The sequence below is a fragment of the Mustela nigripes genome, chromosome X (assembly GCF_022355385.1).
Source record: "Mustela nigripes isolate SB6536 chromosome X, MUSNIG.SB6536, whole genome shotgun sequence".
NCBI lineage: Eukaryota > Metazoa > Chordata > Mammalia > Carnivora > Mustelidae > Mustela > Mustela nigripes.
In genome coordinates, this window is record NC_081575.1 from 98,362,294 (window position 1) to 98,377,978 (window position 15,685).

At 36.7% G+C, this 15,685-nt stretch overlaps 1 protein-coding gene across 4 annotated transcripts in view; it reads right to left on the reverse strand.

The window, feature by feature from the left end:
• Positions 1-1,273: 1,273 nt before the first annotated feature.
• GK (glycerol kinase) overlaps positions 1,274-15,685 on the reverse strand; it is an 80,022-nt gene continuing 65,610 nt past the window's right edge. For all 4 annotated transcript variants that reach the window (XM_059386274.1, XM_059386273.1, XM_059386276.1 and 1 more), the window contains 7 exons: positions 15,166-15,244; positions 14,037-14,133; positions 13,429-13,513; positions 12,548-12,668; positions 12,293-12,436; positions 9,231-9,311; positions 1,274-3,322 (listed from right to left, as the gene is read on the reverse strand). In XM_059386274.1, coding sequence (XP_059242257.1) covers positions 3,312-3,322; positions 9,231-9,311; positions 12,293-12,436; positions 12,548-12,668; positions 13,429-13,513; positions 14,037-14,133; positions 15,166-15,244 — 618 coding nt within the window. In that variant the 3' untranslated portion in view covers positions 1,274-3,311. The remainder of the gene's footprint in view (positions 3,323-9,230; positions 9,312-12,292; positions 12,437-12,547; positions 12,669-13,428; positions 13,514-14,036; positions 14,134-15,165; positions 15,245-15,685) is intronic.

The window sequence follows — 15,685 nt, forward strand, 5'->3', positions numbered from 1 at the left end:
AATCGGGATCTCGAAGAACTATCTACACTCCCATGTTCACAACAGTATTCACATCTAAGACATGGAAATAGCACAAAGGTCCATCAACAGATGAATGGATAAAAAAAATGTACAAAAAATGTACACACACACACTGAAATATTATTTAGCCTCAAAAAAGGAGGAAACCCTACCATTTGCAACAACATCACTAGACCTGTACGACATTATGCTAAGTGAAATAAGCCAGATACACATAATCTCACTTATGTGTGGAATCAAAAAAGGAAACAAAAATGTCAAACTCACAGTTAACAGAGGATAGGTTGGTGGTTACCAGGGATTGGGGGAAAGCAGAGTTGCTGTTCAATAGCTTTAGTTAGTTATGAAAGAAGAGAAAATTCAAGAGATGTGCTGTCTAATGTGCCGTCTACAGTTAACAACATGGTACTGTGCACTTAAAAATACATTAGGAGGGTAGATCTCATGTTAAGCATTCTTACCACACACATACACACAAAACAAAGGGACACAAGGAAACGTGTGGAGGGCATGGATTTGTTTATTACCATGATTGTGGTGATGGTATAATGGGTGTTGGCATATGTCCCAACTCCTCAAAGTGTATACATTATATATGTGCAGTTCTCTGTGTATCAATTTTATAGCTCATTGAAGCTGTAAAAATAATATTTGTACTTCTATTTACCATTAGGTAGACACTATGAGTTAAATGCTACCTACTCTACCATCAGTGCTGTTAGTTAACATCTTTTTCTGCTGGTTTCTCATAAATACCTAGCATTCTTCATTCCCAACATGATACAAAACACTCAGAAAGCAAAGAATATTGGGCGTTTCAAAAGAAACACTAAAAATTCGAATATATTGTTACAGAAGCAAAGATGCATTTACTTGTTTTACAGATTAACTAAAGAAAAAAAGGTTGAAGTTTTGGCCATCGGGTTGAGAGAATCATGGCACACTTGACTCCATCAGCAAACCCAGATAGAACAGAAAGAAACCAGTAGAAAGGCATGGCTAGCACAAGAGGCCCTAAGTGATCATGATTTCTGACCTCACTGGTTCTTTTCTGGATGCTGAGATGACAGTGTAGTCTTTTCCAATAGAATGATTAAGGTGCTCACCATTTCAGAAACTATTTCTTAGGCTCTTGGTTAGTTCTTCAGAGTGTGCCTGATCAAGTGCTAACAGCTGAGCTTTATGTTTCCTGAAACATCCTTCTGGGTTTAACCTTAATTTTAAGTTCTAGTCTATAAATGAGAAATGCAAGTAAGAATGAGGGGTCAATTTATTTTAAGTCATTTTATCATTAAATACCAATATGCACAGTTTCAAACATTTATAAATATTTCAATTTATAGAAAATTAATGGAATCTTAAAATTATCTGCACAGTGATTTAACAATTATTTACAATTAACTGATTTTGTAGAAACATAATTATGTTTAAAAGTACCCTCATCACAAAATAATAATTTCACAGTACCTTTCTATAATATTTTTGTCACTCAAGTGGCAGCTGTAGCAATAAAACCCAAGTAGATTGAATAATTTAGAAATAGCATTATCAGAATTGCAAATGCAAGCCACCATTAATGCCAAACAAAACAAGACCTTTTATACTAATATATAAATATTTCCCCATTTTCAGCACTGGTTGAAAAAAATATTAGGAGATAGTATTTTATTTGTAGTAAACAGAAATTAATTTTAGGATTTTATAAAATTGACAGTAAGATGCTGGATTAGGTAGGTTTTTATAACATGTAATACTATTTTGAGAAATTCTTGGTTTCACTGGAAGCCATTTCTAATTGCAAACCTTTCTTCAGTTGTATTAGGACAGTAACTGGAGATACGTCTCGTGATCCCAAATAGAAATTATACTTGCTTACAAGCAACTAATAACACATTTGGATACAAAGAGATTCTTGGCTTTATTCCTAAGGTTTTCTTCTACTTCAGTGTTTTTTGCTATCCCGTCTAAACAATCCCAAATATTTCTAAAATTATGTCAAAGGAAGATAACCGTATATGGACTAGTGCTTGTCTGAAAACAATATTTACCATAATATTCCACAGTTTTGTCTTTTTCCTTTTTTTTTAAAGATATATATCCAGCTCAAACAATTAAATAAAAAGGCAAGGTATAAGAAATATAGCTGAAGTCACAATAAAGTACATTTTCTTTTATTGACTAAGAACATATACTTAAACTTTAAATGCTGGCTCTCTTAAGAAAAAGTTTCTCCTGGTAAATATGCATAACCGTTGCCCAAAAAGTATACAGTGATTTCCCCAAAATATTTATACACACAGTGGTCCACTTAAGACCAGCCCCATTATAACCTACTGAATACAATGTGCTCTGAATTTATAAATGGGCTACCCTCTGTATATAAAATATATAGGCATGTATGTTAGACACACAAGAAATATAAAAAGGAGAGATGAAAAGAAAAAGTGTTCTTCCCTGTAAGATCCAGACAGATATTCACTGTATTAGTGAGATCATGTAAAATGTACTCTTGATTTATAAATGGGCTGCCCTCACTATATAAAATATATATAGGCATGTATGTTACCATACAAAGTAAGAAATACAAAAAGGAGAGATGAAAAAAGAAAGGAAAAAGTGTCTTTCCCTAGAAGATCCAGACGGCAATTCAGTGAATGAGTGAGACCACGTCAAGTATCTGAAGAATTTCAGTTTTGGCAAATACCTTTCTGGAAAATGTCTAAGCTATGAGAGTACTCAATTTGCATTTTAAGAATTCCATAGAGGTGTCCATTTAAACATTTGGGGAAGATGTTGTGGCCTCCTTAATATGCAGAAAAGAGAACTTTTAGGGTCTGTTAAAAAGAAACGGAACAAAAAGCCACTCATTTTTAGCTGGTTAGTCATCACCCCTTAGTCAAGTGTGTGTAGTGCAGAGAACCAAATCCTAAGACCATCATCAGCGTTTGAGTGTGTTTGATGAAAGATTCCAATGAAATGAAGGACCTGAATTCTTCCTAGATCTCAGAGGGAATGGGGCAGGACACGATGGCAAAGGAGGGGTCAGCCTCCAAGGTGGCTGGTCCAATCTTAACTCTTGATGTTAAAAAACACACCAAATGTTTCTATAGCATTCTTTCTGCTGCATTTTCTTTATTTCAAGCCACAGGACTACTTGGAGGGTCATGCAGCAAGTGGCTTATAAATAAAATCAGAGTCTATGAATAGTGTCACCACATTAAGAGACAATCGCTGGATTCTCTCACTAGGCAAAGAGCTCGCATCTTTGGAATCCGTTGAGTTGGTATCATTTATGGGATACCTAAAACGAGGGACAAAAACCACATGTATCAGTAACGACATACATGCAATTTAGGAGTTGAGGCAATGAAGACTATTCAATCATTTGAGCTACACATTCCACATTATTTCTAAATACTGGCTTCAGTTAAAATGCAAACAAATGTAACTAGGCCAATTCCAAAATTAGCAAATATTAACACTATTGTTAATTGTTTATCAAGGCAAGCGATTGCCACTGTTCTCAAATCTCAGCATATGTTACCAAGAGAGAGAACCTAAAGATGGTAATCATATCCATTTGGGAGCCTAGGAATTTAGACACATAATGTATCCCTTAGCTTAGAGATAAGCTATATGGCTCAATTCTGATAGAGAGTAGGACTTTTCATCCTCATGGTACCAAGGAGGAAACAGGAGGAAAAAAATCACTGAAAACATTCAGTTGCAATATTTTCCCCCCTTTCCAGACCATCATTATGTAGCAAAAAAAAAAAAAAAAAAACTCGGGATTATGAAAAAATGATATAGCATTTCCTGAAACAAGTCATAAGTTTCTTTGTAAACCTAAATTACTTATTTTTGGATTATCACAATATTTGGAAAATATTTTTGGATATTCATTTTGGAGATTTTGGAAGATTACAATATTTGTACTTTTCCACCAAACATTCCCAAGAAGCAGAAAGAAAAAAGACATCTATAAATTCTGTATAGACTTAAGCATCCAGAAGTCCCTCATAAGGTGAAAGCACTAATACCAATATAAGGTACTGTTTTTACGAAAGCAGATTTGAATAAACTGATCCCAAATATGAAGGATATGGAAAATGGTAGTCTAGTTTTAAGTTCTCAGGCAAGTAACTCATATTTTATCATTAAAAGATAATCTAATGTTCTGCTACTGTAAGTACTTTTCATTCCAAATTTACATATAGCTCTAAAGTAATGACGTCAAGTTAATGCTTGCCAGATTTCTACAATCAGATGTTCCTTCCGTTATCAATAAAGTTTACATTTTACATGTTAAACCCAGGTCAACATCTAATTAATTATGAGAAATAATTGAGCTCTTTCTATAATTATGAAAAAAACATTTCACTTTCTTGGTAACATATGGGACAAGTCATTGCCACATAAGCTCTTAAGCCTCAATTGGAAGAAAAATTGAGCTATCATCAGGAAAAGCTCCCCAGAACAATTATTACATTTAAATTATCACAGGTTATGCAATGAATTTCATAACATGCTAAGTAGTTTTATTTTTCTAATGAGCAGAAATTAATGTGCAAAAAATACTTCAGTTTTAAGTCTAACTCTTATTATTTTAGCAATCATTTTTAAAACTTCATCTCACAAAATATACTCTTTTAACTAAAATAAAAGAGACTATATATGTTCCACGATTTTAGAGTTTTCCAGAGACTCTGCTAACATACTCTTGGAAACTCTTAACCAGAACTGAAATACTTAGACTCGCATAGCAAGTTTTCTTGAGTTTAGAGAAAATACGTACGTTTGAGAGCCAATTAAACTGTCAGAAAATTATATTTGAACATTCATCTGTCACTCTGAAATTCTTTCATGTAAGCTTTCACAGCACTACTTTCACTTCTGCTTCCTGCCACAGCTGACAGCAGAAGGTAGCCCCTCAAAGAAACTGTCATTTACTAACAATAAAAGAATTAAGCAGAGCCACAGTCCTCAATTCTGACTGTCCTGAAAGATTAATTGGTCTAACAAATTAGACTTTTCATGGATTTTCCAGGTTCCTAAGCACAGGGAGAATGAAAAACACTAAACATTTTCTGCCAAGTTATACACAAATACATTAGTGCTAACTAATAAAATTGTCTAATTTAAAGAGTAACTGACCTGAGATGTACCTTGCTCCGATTAACATTACCATGCTACTCACTATAAAAAAGCCCAAGGGTAGACTACAGAAGATACTAGGGTCACCTGTGGTCATCCAAGTAGAAGGGAATTCCAGTCAAGCAAACCAAAAGAGAGACACATAATTACAATATTTGTGTTAAGAATCACATGACAGCAAAACAAAATAAGTTATAAAAATTGTATATTCATAAAAGCTAGCAGAGTTATTACTTCAAATCAAAAATATAATCAATCTTGAAGGCTTATGACAGTTAACAAACAATACAGATAGCATGCCACAGGTAGCCAAGAACATAATACATATATAAACCCACATAAGCCTTCCACTGGCAAAGCTGAAGAGAGCTGATGGAGAACTTTTTGGGAGGCTGTTGATTTTCTCTTTTTTTAATTCTTACCCCAAAGTTACTAAATGAACAACCCAATTCAAAGTAGAGATCCTTTAGCTATCATATTAGAGTTATACTGGTCTAGTGAAAATGAACTTCAAAGGCTATTTTTGCTAAAATATTGGGTTTTTTTCTTTTTTAACCAGAATGTGCTATGTAAGGAAAGGCACCTCACAATTACTATTACTGCCCCCCCCATTACAGGGGTGCCTGACTGGCTCAGTCTGTGGAGTGTCCAATTCTTGATCTCAGGGTTGTGGGTTTGAGTCCCATGCTGAGTGCAGGGATTACTTAAAAATAAAATCTTAAAAACTAAACTGTATGAATCCATGTATTTTTTTTTTTTAAAGATTTTATTTATTTACTTGACAGACAGAGACCACAAGTAAGCAGAGAGGCAGGCAGACAGAGAGGAGGAAGCAGGCTCCCTGCTGAGCAGAGAACCGGATGTGGGGCTCGATCCCAGGATGCTGGGATCATGACCCGAGCCGAAGGCAGAGGCTTTAACCCACTGAGCCACCCAGGCGCCCCGAATCCATGTATTTTTAAAAAGATTTTATATATGTATTTGAGAGACAGACAGAGCACAAGCAGGGGGAGGGGCAGAGGGAGAGGAAGAAGCAGACTCCTCGCTGAGTGTGGAGCCCCATGAAGGGCTCTGATCCCAGAACCCTGAGATCATGACCTGAACTGAAGGTAAGCACTGAACTGACTGAGCCACCTAGGCAGACCCGAATTTTTTTAAATCCATAAATGTATGTATGTAAACTCTACACCCAACATGGGGCTCAAACTCATGACCCCAAGGTCAAGAACTGCAAGCTCTACGGACTAAGCTAGCCAGGAGCCCATGAATCCAAATTTAAAAAAAAAAAACTGCCTGAGAATATGGTTGTGCTGATATTTTCTAACCTAACTTCTGTCAAAATCTCTTCCTTTAAAGAATATTCTTTATACACATATGGTATTCTTGAATTTAAAAATTATATATTTATATTATTTAATGTTCTTTAAAAAAGAAGCATATTCAAAATTAACCTCCAAGTTTTAAGAATATACAACCACTAGATGTAAAGGCTTCACTGAAATGCAGCTAGTTATTTGCTATGGGCATAGTTTTTTATATAAACTGATGATAGTCATTTATCTGCCTTTTCAGGAGAGGCTTTTTTTTTTCCCTTCACCACATATTTCTTTGCCTTAGAAGGCAGATTAAAAGAGGCATATAAACCATTTTCCTCCATTTTATCACTGCTTTTATTATTTTTCAGATAAAACCAAAGTTTCTTTTTGTTTCCGTATTTGTAGAGACCACATTTCGATTTGATTTTCAGAAAGGAACATATATTCTTGCTCCTTCAGAGCAAGGTATCTGTTACGCTAAGTTCTTTGTTTTTGTTTTTTTACAGTTAGGCTAAGTTCTAATCACTAATTTCCTCATATGGCTACAGCGAGTTTTAGTTTGCAAAGAAGACCCTGCATTCACAAGTCCTTACCAAATTAGGTGGTATTAATTAATTATTAATTTTAAATTGGTGTTGTACTATATATATATATATTTTTTTTTTCAGTTAGGCAACAGGTGGCATTTATTTAATGAAAATATACCCCTTTTGGTCACACACACATACACACACACACGTTATTTGATAGCTGTGCATTTTAAACCAATTTGATCTGTTTCCAAAATGTTGTTTTAGTGTGTCTGGAGTGCAAAGCCAAGCTTATCATTTATGATGAGCTCTCTCTAAAACGTATCAGACTCTCAATCACTTCTACAACATTTTAAACACGTGTCAAAATGTGTATTAAAAATTGTTTACAAAATATTCAAATATAATTAGAAATAAGAAAATAGATATGACTGATTTAAAAGTGGCGAACTGTTTTGGAAATTAAGCTAACATAGTATTTTCCTTAAAAATTAAAGCAATTTAAGGAGCATGGAAAGACCAGACAGCAATTCTAATATCCTTTCAAGATTATTAAAATAGGATTCTATCTGTACTGCTACTGTTATATATAGTTTACATTGCTTGAAGAAATACAATAAGCATGTCACTAATTGAATATAATTCTGAGTTTATTATAGAGCCTAGAGACTCAATATTATACAGTGTGTTTCAAAAATCTACTAAAAATGTCTTCAAACTCTTAAATGCACTGCAGTCTGAAACAAAAACAAATGTGAAAAATCTACAACTCAACAGCAGAAACTAAAGAAATCGTGCAATTTCCTTTCATTAATTTTTTCTTATGTTTTAAATTCATTGAGAGTAAGGCAGACAAATTGAAAATGACCAATTGGTTTTATGGGAATTTTTCAATTAAAATTTGATCTTCAACTGCTAGCTAGTAAGAAGTGTGTGTGTGTGTGTGTGTGTGTGTGTGTGTGTGTCACACTGGGTGCAGGGAGGGACAAAGGGATGACTGTGCCATTTAAAAAATCCTCCAAGTCAACGAAAACAGGACTCCACTGCTCATTAGCCACTGATTAAGGGCAACTAGAAAATAAATCAGGGTCCATGTTGTATCTTGCAAGCCAACTAGCACCAAGCTAGGAGAACTTATGATCAAGCAGTTTTGTTATAAAGGGTCTCAAAATCACAAAAAGCTTAGTAAGAAAAGCTTTGCTGCCAACTTGGAAAGAAAACTACACAGAACAAAAGATTTAAAGAAAAAAGATATTAAGCTTATTTCGGAGGGAAAAAAGCTTCAGGTAGGAACATCCAGGACTAAAAATACAGATCAGTGATCTGTGGTAATGGATGGTTCCAGAAGTATCTCCCAAAAGCCAAATACATTAAAAGTAATTCTATATGCAATTCTGGGTTGGAAGGCAGATAATATTTCCTTTATAAACTCTTCTCCATTAAAGTCTATGTTTCAGTACATTATTGGACATTGTTCTATTTATTACATTCTAAAACTTCACTTAGCGAAAAATTTAAATATTATGGCATATTAAAGGAACGTTTAAATCTGTTTAATTATCAAATACATAGTAAAGGCAGCTTAAGGCTGTCTATGACTGAATGGTTTACTTAAGCCCAATACCTTCCTACTTAAGTGACTGAAAAAAATAGTTTTCTATTTTCTGCCAAGAGTATTTCCCAATCTATTATGATACTTCTAATTTACTATTAGGTACATTTCTTCCTCTTGACTCCAATGAGTTCTCATAATGTACATTCACTAAGAACTTGGAATCAGCCTAGGAGGTAGAGAAATATATTCTGAAATTAACCTAAGTTTTGGTTGGTTCAGGCTATGAAGACAGCCCCCCAAAAAGGTAAAAGGAGACACTTAAGTGAAAAAAAAAATAAAAAAAGGAAAACTCTAATTGATTTTCTTTTTCATTGAGAAGAAAGAAATAATTTTACTTTTAGAAAGCTCAGTTACCCACTGAAGTACCAGGAAACTAATAAGGAAAAGAGAGGGCAGGATAGAATTAAGTATGTATCTATCTCATAATTTACATTTTATGTTTAGAACTTTAAAATGTTTTCAAAATGTTAGAAACTCTGGACATATGATAATACTTTTCTTCAGAGCAGCCTTACTAAGTGTAAATGGTTAGATACTTAAAGAAGTTAATTAACATACTAGGGCAAAGTGCAAGAATAATAAAAACATTTTTACCACTTTCTGAAGACTGAGTTGTAACCCAGCCCACTGACTTCATCACAGCTTTCTTCCATGTAGAGTAACGAATTTCACTTTCTAGAAATAGAAGGTAGGAAAAACACACATCTGAAAAGTAGTTTACAGAGATAGTCTAAGCACCGTACTTATGTTCACTCAGCATCTTCAACAAATTGTGATGCATTCAACTGGCATGGGGCTTTACCAGAACTCGGGTTTGGGAGAGATACCTACTGGAAAATGGAGGGGAAATTCAACATCGCGCGCAGGGTAAAGGAAGACTGGGAGCCGGGCTACCTATGAAGACCAGGCAGGCCATTCACAAAGAAGGGGTGATGGATTGGAAAGGGATTCCCATTGGATCTGTTTGCTCTTTCTTGTGGGGAGGAAGCAGGGGAAGCCTGGGGTACAGGGAAGGGGTATACTATAATGTGGAAAGACTAGAAGAAGAATTATTAGTCAGTCTAGTCAAAGGACTTAGCAAGTATTGATTGCTCACAGGATTCAAACTGCATTCCTGCGAGACAGGATTTTTTTTTTTACCATGGAAATCCATAGTAAGAGGACTAAATAAAAATGGGCACCACTGGTGTGTCCATCCACATGTACTCCTCCTAGTAACAGCGAGGCATGCAGAAAGGTATCCCCATGAGGCTTCCTGGTCTTTCCAGAGCACCTGAAGTCTGTGACACCTGGGCAATACTGCTCCAGCATTACTCACTTCAGAAAGCTTTCCAGGGCCCCACTTATGTCCCTCCTTGGTCTTCCCACAGCACTTCCCACACATCTGAGGCTATGAGCCACTGCAGTGAACTGTCATGTCTTTATCTGCCTCTCCCAACATACTCGAGTCTCCTGAAGGGCATCTCTATATTCCCACATCAGGTCAATTTCTGGCCTGTATGGGGCTCTAAAAGAAGTTTGCTAGAGAATGAATTATTTATACCTAGGTACCCCTCTCACACGTGTGTGTGTGTGTGTGTGTGTGTGTGTGTGTGTGTGTGTGTTGTGCGGAGAGGAGTAGGGCAGTTGAAGGGAAGGACAGATGACGTGACTGACCAACTCTGGGCTAAGGCCTTTAAAAAAAGGCAAAGAAGGCTATCCTCAGAAATCAGGAAACGCTTCTGCACAAAATTTCCTTGCTTTAAGAATAGGATTAGCATCGCAAGACCATATACTCACTCTAAATGTTGTTTATTTTTAAAAAATTCTTTTTTCCAGTGGTAGAAAATTTTTGGAGCCCCATTTAATCCAATATTAAAAAGTAAAAATTACTTACAGATAGAGTATCAGATTTTGAAATACATTTCTACATCAAGTTACATGGTATACTCTCTGACTGTAAAATTACTAGTGTTACAATTTACTTTCTTGCATGTGGGAAGGACTAAAATTAAGCAGTGCTGGCTTAGTCTTCCAAAAAATTAAAGAGAAATGCATTTGAAATCTTATTTCCCAGTAGTGCAAAATCTACTTTGATGCAATTTTATACATAGGTTTTTAAAAAGTTATAAAATCAAATTCAATATATATAAAGCCTTATTTTTGTATTCATGTTTATTTCCATTTAAGAAACGCACCACTGGGGGGAAAACATGCACCACCATATTTTAATAAGGTATTGGTCAGAGCCTGTGGCTTAGCTTAGCTGGTTAGGGCAGTGAATCAGGTATTTGAGGCTCATTTATTTACACTGTTGCCACTTAGGCCCGGCTAATCATGTGTGAAAACTAGCTGGCAGCCTCCCCAACATCCGTCATTTCCTGATTTGTTAATTTTAGCCATTCTGACTGGCGTGAGGTGGTATCTAGGGGAGCCCTCCTACACTGTTGGTGGGAATGCAAGCTGGCGCAGTCACTGTGGAAAACAGCATGGAGGTTCCTCAAAAAGTTGAAAATAGAGCTACCCTATGACCCAGGAATTGCACTACTGGGTATTTACCCTAAAGATACAAATGTAGTGATCCGAAGGGGCACGTGCACCGAATGTTTATAGCAGCAATGTCCACAATAGCCAAACTATGGAAAGAACCTAGATGTCCATCACCAGATGAATGGATAAAGAAGATGTGGTATTTAAAAAAAAAAAAAAAAAAAAGATGTGGTATATAGCTACAATGGAATACTATGCAGCCGTCAACAAAACTCCATGAAATCTTGCCGTTTGCAATGACGAGGATGGAACTGGAGGATATTATGTTGAGCAAAATAAGTCAATCAGAGAAAGACAATTAACATATGATCTCTCTGATATGAGGAAGTTGAGAAATAAGACAGAGAATCATAGGGAAGGGAGGGGAAAATGAAACGGTGGGATTGGGAGGGAGACAAACCATAAGGGACTCTTAATCTCACAAAACAAAGTGAGGGTTGCTGGGGCGGTGGAGGAGGGAATGGGGTGGCTGGGAAATGGACATTGGGGAGGGTATGTGCTATGATGAGTGCTGTGAATTGTCTTAGACTGATGAATCATAGACCTGTACCCCTGAAACAAATAATACATTATATGTTAATAAAAATAATTTTAAAAAGAAAGAATTAAAGAAAATACAAAAAACCAAGGGCTCCTCAAAAACAAAACAAACAAACAAAACCAAACAAACAAAAAAAAAAACCCTGGCAGACACCAAAGACATTCAGCTCCATGGCTCATCTATCTCCCTTCTTACTTTCAAAAAAGGCTGTGTTAGCAAGCTAGAAACAGTGTTATCTTCCTGCATGAAATGACTGTAAATAGAAGTGAATGGCAAAAAATGGGATTTTGGATGTTTTTTTAATAAGAAGGAACTATTCATATGCAGTGTACCCCAATATTCTTAGTAACCTATCTAAAACAGTAGCATTTGCTATTTTACTTAGTTTCTGAACTCATGTATAAACAGAAAGGCAAACTCTCTCTCCTTTCCATGGTATACCATTACATTTAAATTTAGAAGAAATTTTAAGTCATCTCTCCACCCAACATGGAATTCAAACCAATGACCGCCAGATCAAGAGGTGCGTGTTTCTCTACTGGCTGAGCCAGCCGGGCACTCCCACGTTTTCATTTTTTAAACATACCTTCAGCATTGATCTGTGGTTCAAACCGCTCCATTGTGACTGCTGACAGATCCTCGGGTTCGAGACTCCAAACGCCAACTCCTTCCGCGGCCCCTGCCGCCATGGCCGCTCCCAGGGCAGTTGTTTCCGGCATTGAAGGCTTCACTGAGGGAAGACAGCGACATCAACATCTTCGCAGTTACATATGCCTAAAAATACCAGTTCTTCTGAAAGAAACATTACTCTCAGAATGTAAAGGAATGAAGGCTTACTAACCTACTGGAATATACAGAATGTCTGCCTGCAGCTGCATAAGAATTTTGTTGTTGGTCATTCCTCCGTCTACCTGCAAATGACTGAGTGGAATTCCACAGTCGCGGTTCATGGCATCCAAAATCTTAAATAAAACGATGCAATAAATGTAATTAAACTACTCCTCCATGGTGACATCTCCGAAAATGGCAGTCTTCTACCCCAAAACCCTGAAGAGCTTCCCAAAGCCTATAGAATCTAATTTAGATTTTTAAAAAAAAAAATTTAATAAACGTTATGTATTTATTTATTTGACACAGAGAGAAAGAAAGAGAGAATACAATAGGGCGCTGGGCAAAGGGAGAGGAAGAAGCAGGCTCTCCACTGAGCAGGGAACCCAACACACAGCTCGATACTGGGACCCTGGGATCACAACCTGAGCCAAAGGCAGCCACTTAAGCAACTGAGCCACCCAGGCACTCCTCAAATTTCGGTGTCTTATTCTGGTCTTCCAAGCCTTCCTTCATACATTATACCACCTTTCTTCCTCACTACACCTCTACACCCACCCGAAGAGCCAGCCATGCCCAAAACCCCAACTTTGCACCCTGGTTTCTTGCCTTGATACCTATGTTTGTGCTACTATTTCCTTTACCTAACATTTTCTACTCAATATCCCCCCAACTGTAGAACACTCAGCGCCTGGCGGACGACAGGAACTCAGAAGGTCGTGACCGCTATGAAAAAGGTGAGAAACTTGTATTTATTAGAAGAGACCTTAGGAAGGCTTAATTTTTGATTAGGTATTTAATAATGAAGCATGTAATAAATTTCCAGCATTAATATAGAATTCGTTTGAAAGTGATAAAAGTGGATGAAGTACAAGAAAAAAAAGCCTTTATTACCTCCCGGGTTTGGAAACAAACAGCTTCCAATGCAGCAAAAGCAATATGGCATTTATTGGTGAACTGAGTAAGCCCACAGATGATCCTAAAAATACACACAAAGATTTTTAAGATTAGAGTGGAGCACACAAGTCATCAATCTGAAATGTCCTGAATATGGAAAGGTTGACATTGGTAGACAGACAAGGTCAGGGGGAAAATGCACATTAAAAAAAAAAAACTGGACATAAACACTGAGCAGCTTAGAAAGTTCTTCTGGTCCACGATCTTGCATCCACACAGGAAAAAGTCCAGGGTCCAAATGAACATAAGACAATAACGTAACACCAAATTAAAATTCATCTAGATGATGTCTTCTGGACACATGACTGCCAGAGGCCTTGAAGAAAAAAGATCGTTAACACTAACATGGCTGTGGCAGGGGCTTATTGTCAGAGGATTTCTAGCTTCTCGCAATTTAAAGGTTCTGAAATTAATGCTCTCCAAACAGAAAAGGTTTCCTCAACACTTCAGAATCTTTTGAAAATAGACAGGAAACTAGTAGCCAATTAGCTCATTTAGTAAATAAATCAAGACCTGTAAAAGGACACCTCATATTCAATTCTTACCCTCTTGCACTCGGCTCCCAGTAAGGCGCGTACAACCCCGAAAACGCGGGGACGAAGTAGCAGCCGTAAGAGGTACCTACTTCTTTAGCAAGTTTTTCTAGTATTAAAAAAGAGAGAGAGAAATAAAAGTCACTCTAAAATAATCTATTACTTTAGTCAATAAACACATCTGCATAAAAAATTAGGATCGGGCTTTTGATTTCTTATTCACTAGTACAGCAAAATGTTCCAAATGAAAGACATAAGCTAGGGGCACCTGGGTGGCTCAGTGGGTTAAGTCTCTGCCTTTGGCTCAGGTCATGATCCCAGGGTCCTGTGATCGAGCCCCACATTGGACTCTCTGCTTGGCAGGAAGCCTGCTTCCCTCTCCCCCTCTGCCTGTCTCTCTGCCTACTTGTGCACTCTCTCTCTCTCTCTCTGTCAAATAAATAAATAAATAATATCTTTAAAAAAAAAAAAAAAGAAAGAAAGAAAGACGTAAGCTAGGAGCAACAGAAACAAACTTCCCCACGTTGAACACCTCCCACTACAGTGTAACCCAGGCGAAGAAATAAAGGAACTGGACTCATTTCATTCAGGTATTTTAACTCATTTCCAGTATTTCTAACTGGCTGACTACGACGTGAAGTAGCCTCCAGTGCAGCCCCAGTGAGAAGTGTGTTTCTGTGTTTCTGACTGTTTTACCTTCAAGCCGTCGTAAAGAACTAGATGAAAGAGTGGGGGGAGGAGTTCAAAAATAATTATCCATACCAAAAATAGTCATATTAATAGTTATACGATAGGCACCAGGGTTTTACTGCTCAGTCTGAAACTTAAAGTTCTTTCTCATCAGGAAAATGTAACTGGACTACTTTACCTGCAAACTCTGGCCATCTTCGCTGTTCAAATTACGTGAGTAATTTTTATGCCCTACCTTGCCAGTTTATTAAGAGTCACCACTAATTATATCAATCTGTTGTTTCCTAAATCTTCACAAAATAGTCTTTTATGTATAAATCCAACTCATAATAGGAATCCGTATCATTTAATGTCACACACGGCTCAAAGTACAAGTACTAACAGAGTGCAAAGGTAAAATATTAGAAATTTTCATTCTTCAGATTCTAACGTTTTGTTAGAACATACTCACCGATTTCCTCTGAGGTCTTTATAATTCCAAGATTGTCTCTTAGCCAGCGAATAACAGCACCAGCTATAGCTACAGAACCCTACAAAAGAAAAGGAAGCCCAGAGAGAATGTATGTTACCACTGTAACATTACATGTATGTTACACTCCAAGATGGATATCATTTAAAAATGTGAACTCTGGTGCCTTGACAAGTATCATAAATGAAGTCTACTACTGCAAACATAGTTTTACCAAGGTCATTAGAGAAGTTTTTTCATGAGAGAGGGCAAGGAAGTGAGCCCTCCAGCACACCCTTGAACCTATCCAATCTGCTGTTCTATGGACTGCTGCCGAACTATGAAGTAGATTATCACCCAAAAACACTTCTGTCTCATCTCCTGAGTTATCAGGAGAGGCCATATTAAAAGTTTTTTTCAAAAACATTTCCTCTAACAGTACATAATGATGATGATGATATATTATTCATCATACACTACATCACTAAACTCTGATGTAGTTTTCCATGATTCATTGTTTGCG